The sequence below is a fragment of the Semicossyphus pulcher genome, unplaced genomic scaffold (genome assembly GCF_022749685.1).
Source record: "Semicossyphus pulcher isolate SPU_LCO1_2020_fin unplaced genomic scaffold, fSemPul1.0.p SCAF_9, whole genome shotgun sequence".
Taxonomy (NCBI): Eukaryota; Metazoa; Chordata; class Actinopteri; order Labriformes; family Labridae; genus Semicossyphus; species Semicossyphus pulcher.
Genome location: NW_027211770.1, coordinates 24,915,742 through 24,926,097, shown reverse-complemented (window position 1 = coordinate 24,926,097; position 10,356 = coordinate 24,915,742). Strand labels below are relative to the sequence as shown.

General features: G+C 40.9%; 1 protein-coding gene across 2 annotated transcripts in view; it reads left to right on the top strand.

Annotated features, from left to right (window-relative positions):
• The first annotated feature begins 6,801 nt into the window (after nt 1-6,801).
• The window catches only part of slc9a1a (solute carrier family 9 member A1a), a 31,538-nt gene continuing 27,983 nt past the window's right edge, over nt 6,802-10,356 (top strand). For both annotated transcript variants that reach the window (XM_069655546.1, XM_069655545.1), the window contains exon 1: nt 6,802-7,864. In XM_069655546.1, coding sequence (XP_069511647.1) covers nt 7,573-7,864 — 292 coding nt within the window. In that variant the 5' untranslated portion in view covers nt 6,802-7,572. The remainder of the gene's footprint in view (nt 7,865-10,356) is intronic.

Genomic DNA, 10,356 nt, shown 5'->3' with positions numbered 1-10,356 from the left:
TACTCAGTTTTAAAAGTTTTAAAATGCTAATGAAACAAAATGTGGTCTTTCTTGTCAAGAAGTGACCCCTACATTACCCCACTGAATTAGATCTGTTTTGCTTGCAGTGCAGCCTGGCAATGCCAGACAATTTCAGAAAAGAGAATTAGTCTGGAACTAGTTCAATTTCCATTGAATCAATCAGCACAGACCAATATGCCTCTGGACACTAAAACCAATCTAAGTGACGAAACACGTGAAGCAGCTGTAGGCTGTTCTTTCTAACTTCACCTACCCCATTTTTTCTGATTTTACAATTAATAGCCTAGTCTTCAGCTCCAACCAAAGCTGACTCGAGTCATGTCATTTGTCTCACTTTGGAGCCACAGAAGGCTTTATGCATCTTTTTTGTAATATATTATGGAACTCTACAAAGCTGTAAACACGTGTCATTCATATGACATGCTGCCCAAGGAAACCCTACTGTCCAGTCATTTTACCTATAGTGTTACTCTTGCAATTAAAGAGATAACACCTCAGTACTCTGCCCACGCGTTGCAAGTGAAGACAAGTGCAGACCTCCTGCTGTGTGTGGCATTTCTTCACGCTCTGCATGATGATTACTCTCGGTCACGTCACAATAATTGGTGACAGCATGCTGCCAGCCACTGTAAGCTGCTGAAAACATTTACGTCACACTGGTCATGTTGATTCTGAGCAGCCACCAAATTACACCAGAGACATAATGTGGATCACTGTCTGAAGCTTAGCGTGCAGTGACCACATGGCCATAATTATGAAAATAAGCCTTAATCTAAGATGATGGAAATGATACCCTCACGACACTGGTGGACTGCAGGAGCTTCTTTATACTTATTAAGCATGATGTAATCTGGCATTAGTTAGCTCAGTGATATTTGCAATGGCTTATGGGAAAGGGGGTTGAAGATCGTAGCAAAGGACTAGAGAGAGAGAATGCTGGACATTTTCCAGATGTTTCTGTTACATGTCAGACATGATGGTTTGTCCTGCTAATCCTCATATTACAACCTCTGCACAACAGGGAGCAGGGAGTGTTAAAACCATCAAAATATGTTTGCTTCTGACATTTGCTGACAGACATGCTGTCAGAGCTCGTCATCGTTTACAGAGCTTATACCGAGTGGCGTCAAATCACCTTTGGTTGCAACAAGTCTCATCTCAGAGTCCTGCTGGCTTCTGTCACAAATCCAGGAGGTGACGGCTCTGGACCCTGCGGCTAGCCTCTAATGAAAAGCTGGGTTGATTCATCTCAGGCTGGAGCACATCAGTGATGCAGACAGCATGTATAAGTAAAGAAGGACTTAAGGTCCGATGTATCGTAGTGTTGCCTGTTTGTGTTGTGTTTTTTGAATAAATGTGATTCTGTACTCTCCACATGGTTTTAATATAGTTTTTCAAATGGAACAAACTTAAGAAAAACATTGTAGTGGAAACAATAAAAATTACAGCCAGCTTTTTTTCCTGTTGTTTCAATTGCTGCTGGGCAATAATTGACTTGTTTTGCGCCACATTGCATGTCTGTGGGAGAAGACACAGTAACTAACTCCATGCAGCAAAACACAAAAAAATAGCAACATCAAAGTGGACATATACACCATTTAAGGGCCGGGTTTGGGCTTGTAGAGAGCTGGTATGATGTGAAATTGTGTAGCTGCACAGTTCAGAGGAGAAAAAGTGCCTCTATCATTATGACTGCACTTTCTTTAGCTTCAGGAATATGAAAGAAACTCTCCAAAAAGCAAATAAGCTTTGTACTGCGGGCCTGGTCGCTGGGTTCAGTAAAATTGTTTTTGCCCAATCATGGATGAATCAAAAGCTTCAACATGCAGCTTTATAACTCTCTTTTCTTCAGCCTGGTGTTTTTTTTTAGAAGGGTACAATTTATCTTTGATCAGATTTCTGAATTTCTAGATTCAGCTGTAGGGCGCAGATTTGCTTTGACTACGGCACTGAACCCAAAGGGCATTGGTTCATCTGGCCTTAAAGCACATATTTTACTGTGCTGTAAGTAGTGTAAGCAGAAATTTGATAGGCCGGACATGTGTTTAGCTTAGTCCTCCTGAGTAATTTTCCTCATATCCGCTAACCGCAGCACCATGCCTCCTATTATTTTCTCTGAGGGTTTGAGGACGTTTGGAATCGTGTTGGAGACATCTGCAAAGCTCTTGGCATCACCACCCTATACCACAACAGAGCTGAGGGGGCAGATGTATGCATCTACATGTTCCAACATAGACTTTACTGATGTAACCACTTGTTTTGTGTCGGGGTTCATATACAAATTGGCTTGTAAAGTCATGTTCGGCATGGTATGTAATGTTGCAAAGTCTCTGTGTGATAGTGAAAAGGGCAGCAGTTAACATACTTTAAAAAGTAGGGATGCACGATATTGGTTTTTTTGCCGATATACAATATGCCGAAATTTTCCAACCCTTTTTGCTGATTTCAATACTATTACATTGGGCACATGTTTTTTTTTCCACCTAAATGCAGAGAACATCAAGTCTCCCCTGTAGTGGAATTGATATCCTGCCTTCTCTCATTGTAGTGGTCCACTGGCAGATGCAGAAATAACATAATACAGTGCTTTTTAAAACGTACATATTCACTCGGCAATATGAGAAAAGTACTTAAACTTATGGGTACTTAGGTTATGTACAAAATGCCATATTTATTTGTATGTACCATTTTCTTTCAAATAAAACTGTAACATTCATACAACAATCCTGACAACAGCCACAACTAGGGCAAATTTTACCCATTGCACAGAATAAATACATAAAATGAAATCAACCTTGCTGTCCGTTTCGGAAACTTTGAAAAACTGCCATAACTGACATCTTGCACCCTTCTTTACGCTTGACAGACGAGGTGTGGTGCATGCAGTGTGCACGTACACTCACACAGAGTTAATTTTTAGGGAATCATCCAGCATTTAGGCATAATTAAAGCGTTGTTTTATTGGCGGAAAACATCGGCAGAAAAATTTAATTTTCAAGCCATTATCTGCAGATGCCGATAACGTGCCGATAATATCGTCCACCACTATTAAAAAGTACGACACACAAAACTCCAAGCTAAAAATCATGCAATAGCAAAATACACAGGCCAGATCAAATTTAATATGACAGTTTTACCTTTAGGATAACTAACAGCGCCTGTTATAAATGACATGCACAAGTACAATGCTGCTGATCCTGCAGATATGCATGATACATCTCAGAAAGAAGGACACGTACTGAACCCTGAAGCCTCCTGCAACTACCATGAATATAGCCACCCTTTCAGTATGCTCAGCTTCCTGCACCTTGTTTCTGTGGGTCAGCAAAATGGCTAACCTAGCTTGCCTGCCTAAACAGAAAATATTGAAGACTGCATTCAATTTTCAATCACTGGAACAAGAGCAAAAGTTCAAGGACACTTGAACTTTATCTAAATACCCACCTCAATTCTAAGAAGTTTATGAGTGAGTGCCGTGTTCACACTGGAAAAGTGCAAAAATATGTTTAGTCAGATAACACTTACAGATAGAATAAATAGAAAATAAATAGAATGCTAAAAACCCCACAAAGTGCGTCTTCTCTTGATCTTAACTTTTGACCAAGAAGGCAATACACAAAAGAAACGGATAAGCACTACCTAAAGCTGAATAAACAGGAATTTGTCTTGTCATAGTTGGGAAGCACGAGTGTTTATAGCACTAACAATGGCTGTGTTTGATTCAAGAGTACTAGTATGGCAGTAAGCCATGGCAGTGTGACAGTGAGCCAGCATGCGCAATACCAGGACCCTGAAATAGCTAAATAGATTTAAGCCATGGTTAAATGTACTATTCACAACTGTGCTTTTCCTAATGTAAATGTTAAAATGTCTTCAGTAACAAAGGCCTTAAAAGCAATTGGAGATTGTAATGAAACAGTGCCAAAACACCTCAGGAAACAAAAGTACACACTTATCGAAGCAACGTTTTGTTTTTGATGTGATTGTGAAGTTAAATTTGCAGAGGCTAAAGTCTCAGTAGGACTACTATTGCTTTACTTATTGTATCATTTAATTTTTTGTTACTTCATAAAACAGTAAAGTATGTTGATCTCCTGTGTTCTAATTGACCAACAATTTCACTTATCAGGACTTTCTATCAGAGCAAGATAAACAGTTGTCTAAACATACATTCTACTTTGTTAACTGCGATGACTTCGCAGTGACCAGAGAACAGGAGTATTGTTGTGTTTACACTTATCATGATATAGTATCTCTTTGTTGTAGTGACCATAGGACCAAACAGCAATAGAAGGCTGTCAATGATAAACACCTTAAAGTCATAAAGAGTGATAAAGACAAAGAGACATACAGAAATGACTAACTACATAGACACTTTGTCGCCTGGACTCTGACTGTGACCGCGTTTAGGTGTGAGCCCACTGTTATCAGCACCGACCATACCTTATTAATGCTGCACCTCAGATCATTCTGACAGACGAGACATTATGTCATCAGTTTTGTTTGTCTGTTTATCCTCAGAACAATTATGTCTTTAGTCTTCTCTCCACTGACCAAACTCTAATTTAATGTCAGGAAAGCAGCTATTGGAGCTCAAAACTATAATCAACTCATGTCTTTCTTCATTTCTGGTTTAACATGCCTAATTTTTGGGGCCTGTATGTTTAAAAAACATAAAGAGGAATAATTTCTCAGTGGTTATTATGGTTTCATCTTGTTTCATTGCAGCTACAACAACAACTTGAGCAGCAGAGGTTGTTTACATTCTAAAAATCAATGGAGGCCAATTGCTGTGCTAAAGCTTATCTTTATATTGGGGCTTAATTATTTTCAATATTGACTAATCAAGCATCTATTATCTTGCATAATTGTTTAGGCTATAAATATAGAAATAAAGTGATGAATTGTCATTACAGTCCGTACAAACCCAATGGTCTTTTATTTACTATTATATTTGACAAATAAAAGGCAGTAAACCCTAAGTGAACCTGAAACAAGCAGATGTTTGGCATTTAAAAATAGTAATTGCTAATTCTGGTAATTGCTACAGCTCAACTTTACACACGTCAGGATGCTTCTCAAGGGGAATCTTTCAACAAAATCACTACTGGTTTGATAAACCTGTAATGTCACTTGAACAAAGTCCAACTCTTGTCAACAAGCATGCCAGCTTCAAGTCAGTGCTTATGTTATTAGGAGAATTGTATGGAAGGTGTGCTTGGAAATTCACGTGTATGTTGAGTCATAATTTGAACTTGCAATGCAAGTAGTTTCCATGGCCACTCCCACAGACACCAGGAACAAACAAACTATGTAGCTACTAATCAGTATGACAATCGTTAACATAAGTCCTGGTTCATTATAGCAGGTTTGTGCTGTACTTTAGTTTCCTTCCTCCAGTGGCCTTGGTTTGTAATTGAATCTGACCCCTGACCTCTAAGGCAAATATGATTTCCTTTTCAGACAGTTTTTCTTTTACAGCTTAAATAAATTCCTGCAATGTATGCACACACACACATGCCTCAGTCAGACATTGTGAATTTCACTGCTGAATGCTAAATCAAATTATGCACAATAAATATTCAGATCATGGAGAGAACTGGTGTCCTCTGCCATATTTTCCATCATGTGAGATAAGGGGAAGGTACACTTTGATGACTTAAGTGATAAGGTCTAGCTGAGATCTAGGTCAACATAATGTGACATAAGTGAATATATGACCAACATATATTTAAGGATTTAGTAAAGGTCACACCTATAGCAACAATTAGCAGCAGGGTATATTGATTTAAGGTGACAATGTTAAAGCATTGATGATAACGAGCTACAGTATTTTGCTTAATTGTCCTTGAGGAAAAAATAGTTTACCCTATGGACTGTGGCCTTTGGTTGACCCTGACCTTTGCCCTCCCTGTGAAAGCTGGTAAACCGCTAGTGTGGTAACGTTCACGAACGATCCGATTCTTTTGAACGGCTCTTTGGTGCGAACTACGGGAACCGAGTCGTAGGTGAGAGCCTTTGTTTTTATAGTTGTGCCCAAATTTCATTGCCTGCCCTAGATCCACTCCTCTTTATGCCAAATTACCACAGGCAGCTTTTTTCAACTGCAACTCCTCTATACTATGTCACGTGCAGCGGAATAATATCACCACAACATAGTGCCGACGGTGAGCAACGTTATAACCCTCCCCCAAGTTTGTTGTTTTTTGTTGACATCTCTGTAGTCATACAGAGTTGTATCTTAAATAATTGGCAAATCAATGACATTGATTAATTGTTCCTACATTATTCTGCTGTTTCCTTAAATTTTAAAAGTGCGTAATTTTAAATATGCATGTGCTGTCACGGGAGAATAATGTGCAGGCACGTTCGTGACACTCTCTCACCTTGGATCTTATGGTTCTGTTCCTTTCTGAGAGCTGTTACGGAGCCAGAAGATCTTTTGAACAGCTTATAGTATGGAACGGAGCCATGAGATCCGACTCCCTTCAAAGTGCCGTAATTCCCAACACTATAAACAGCATCCCTATGAGATCAAAACACAATTTACATCACAGATAATACACCATTTCCGAATAAATTATGTTATAGAGATATTTGTTTTTGAAGCAGTAGTTATGATAATTCTTTTAGCCTCCATTCCTATAGGTGTCACTATAGTCGGCCATCCCCCACCCCTTCCACTCTACTCCTCCTCCTCCTCCTCCCATCTACCAAACCTCCGCGAAAGGGTGTGCGTTTTGAAGGTTGTATGAAGCTAAACACCACAACAGAAAGGATCAGTCGCCACTTGGCTTGACAACCCGGGACAAGCCTTCTAAAGCCGGGGCGGAGCTCGCCCCAAGTCTTATCCCATCCTCCCTCTGAGCTGAGACCCCCACCAAGGTCTTGTCCTCTTGGGTAGACGGTGGAAATACCGCATACGTGAACGTTGACATCTAAAAGTTGAAATAGATACAGTACGAGGCAAAATGCACTGTGGCAGCTGCGTGTGTTCTCTTCAAGGTCAGTATCTTTGCACCGCCGCCTCACGGACGAGTATCTTGGGCAGTGAGGAGGAAGACGAGGCGTGGAGGGGATGCCGCTGTATCTCGCTTGCCTCCAGCATCAACAGTGACATCTTTACCCGACGGGGACATTGATAGTCACTGACATAAAAACTTGTGAAACACCGCTGTGAAAACAATAGGAGAAGTTTCTCTTCTTACCGCATTATTGTATGTGCTGTTGTGAAAAGGAACTCATTCCAGCATTTTGACATTTCCTGCTTTCTTCCAACGGGCGGCCTGTGTCGGTTTGACTGTTTACCTGTGCACGAGCGACGCTGAAGTCAAGCTAGCTGACGTTAACTGACAGAACTGATACCTGGTTCGGTTTAAGCTAGCCGAACCGACCGTTAAAGTCAGTTAGAATGTTAGACGGTTGGTTGAACGTTAGGAAGTTGTAACAAACTCTCGGCTCTATCCAACTTCCCTGAACTCGCTTGGCGGACTTTTGCCAACTTATTTCTTGTCACATAACATCTCATAACGTTATATTTTATTCAGCAAAATGCCTTCGAGGACAGGTTCACACAGCCCGGCTGGAATCGGGAGGAGTTTACCGGAGCGAGGGCTTCTCCTGCTGATGGTGTTGATGTTTATGCAGGGCTCCGTGCTTCCTCTCGGAGCTGCCAGCTCTCCGGATATCAGCCACCAGGAAAATGTGAACACTCATAAAGCGGCGGAGCAATTGACTAACAACACCAAAAAGGCCTTCCCTGTGCTCGACCTCGACTACCACCACATACAGACCCCCTTTGAAATCTCATTATGGGTGCTGCTTGCCTCCTTAATGAAATTAGGTGAGTATCGTGGATTTCACGAAGCTGCTATGTTGTGTGAATGCTGCCTGTAGCCCCGACAGCCTTTCCAGGAAATGCTAGCTCAGGTTAGGTTATATGGCCTTGGCTACAGGTGTAGTTCAGCAGGTATGCCCATATGCACTATTACCTGCATATCAAAACTAATACAGTCACTGAAGTATGTTTTATCAGAACAAAAGCACATGTTGAATAATCTGTGTGAGACTACAGTATACTTGATCAGATAAAAGGCTCCAGCAGAGATAGCTTTGATAAATGAAGGTCCAACATGTAGGTATTGATTCAGATTACTAGCCTAGGGATGTAGCTATTCATTGACTCACATGCTAACTTGCTGATTTGTTTTCTGTTTGCCAATTTAAGATGCCCCTACTATGCTGACATTATAAGTCTGACCAGAATAGCTTAATTCAATCCATGAGTCAGAGAGCAAATCTATTTCCTGGTCACACAGATTACTCATCAGATCTATCAGCCTCATGTGGCGAGGGTCTTTAGCTTGTGCTGTACTATCTCCTTGCTACAGTGATGACTAAGCAGCTTGATGCAGCAGTCTGAATTTTAGACAGCAACTATTCTGTGGCAAGATTTCATCACAGGGGAGCCTCCTGTCCTGCCACGCTTTTATGAGACAAAGCCTTGTCGCATTGCAACTTCATGATTTTCTTCAGTGTTTGTTCGCAACTGTGAGGCACACTGAAACACTTTTGTCGAGCTCCTACTTTCCTCTGTTGCTTTAGTGTCTTCATTTTTTTCTCATGCTTTGTTTCCTCAACTCTCTTCACTCCTTGCGGCTCTTCTCTTTTTCCACCTTTCTTTCCCTGTATAGTCACCCCTTTCTTCCCACAGAAGACTGCCTTTGTTGTCCCTTGCCATCTTTTTTTTCTTAAAGCCAGCAGCTTGTCAGTTGCCTGCAACATCAGGGGGCCTGACTGAGCAGCAGCCTGTAGACAGGGTAGGATACTTCTTCACTATCTCGGCGAGAAGCCCAGTGTCGATGAGGAGAGGACAGGCAGAGAGGGACCACCTGGCTTCAGTGGCTTTCATTTAGGATGCAGCATGGTTTGAAATTGAAGGACGGGGATAAGGAGAGAATTAAAGAAATGATGAACGTAAAGGACGCAGAGGGAGGCAGAAATAACTGAGTTGACAGCAGCTGCCGCAGCAGCAGACAGTGGTGACCTTAAGCCTCTGATTATCCGAGGATGGTTGAAAATGGGTTGTGGGTAATTTAATGTGTCTGCTGCTACACTGCACATCCTTGGACCGACGCTTGATTCATGTTCGAGGACAGTCCCAAGAGCTTTCGAACCTAAAAGCACGCCCCCACTCCATTTATCTTTTGAGCAACCTTTAGTAACCTAAAGTAATTTTTTCTTGAATTGATTTTGCCTAGTGCCAAAGCTTTTTAAAAAAAATAACAACCTAGGGGATGTAATTTTACTGAGAGCATGCTCTAAGCAAAAAAAAGGTCACCGTGTTTATGACACATTCTCTATTTTGGCTCCTGTAATTAGGCTACAGACCAGTATTACACTGAAATAACTATTCTTTATCAGCTTATGTCAAACAGTTCAATTGGCACAGGAGGGTGACTATATAACGTCATAATGTAATACAGTTTTTGACCCGGGCGTTTAGAGGAAGGGTGCGTTTGAAAGGATCCGTTTAGTTATAATCAGGAAGAATTAGTGCTATCTACCCGCTTATCTAAATGACATTGTTCTACATTCATCTTGGGACTGTGTTGTGTGGGAGAAACACTCATAAATAAGACTTCACCTGGAGTTAAACTATAAAGAGAACGCCACAGTGAGGGTTGTAATGTTTATAGCAACATCAAACATCTACCCGGCACTGACACAGATTGACCTACCTGTTAGGTCAGATCTGATAATATTCTATAGTAATACATGAGTGGTCGATGGGACACACCTTCTGGTGTTTGTGAAACCCCTCCCTCTGACGAGTCTCCTTGTAACATGTCTGACAAGTCCAGTTAGTCTCACCTCCCATTTATTATTCACAACTGGCCAAACAATTTGAAGAGATGGTGTGTGTTACCTCAGAGGGACACTCCATGAAAGCCACTCACCATTACACATAGAGCTGCTGTTATCTGAGTATAGTTTTTGTTGTAGTGGGAGTTGGACAGCAACCTGAGCCTAATAAATAGAATCGAGGTGAAATTAAAAATGTATTTTTAGTTTGTTAGCTGTGTTTTAATGCAATGATATAGACCTGTTCTGCGAGACGAAAACATGTTTGATCTGTAGTATCTTACTTTGTTAAGACTGTTCCATCAGATAATGGTAGACACTCATAAAATAATAGATTAGATTATCTGGCCTAATTTAGCGAAGAGTGACAGTAAAGTGATATGTGTAATAAACCAGTGAGTTTTCACAGGGTGTGCTAGATGTTGCCTTAAAAGTATTTGATATAGTCCGAGCATTTGATATAGCCTGATA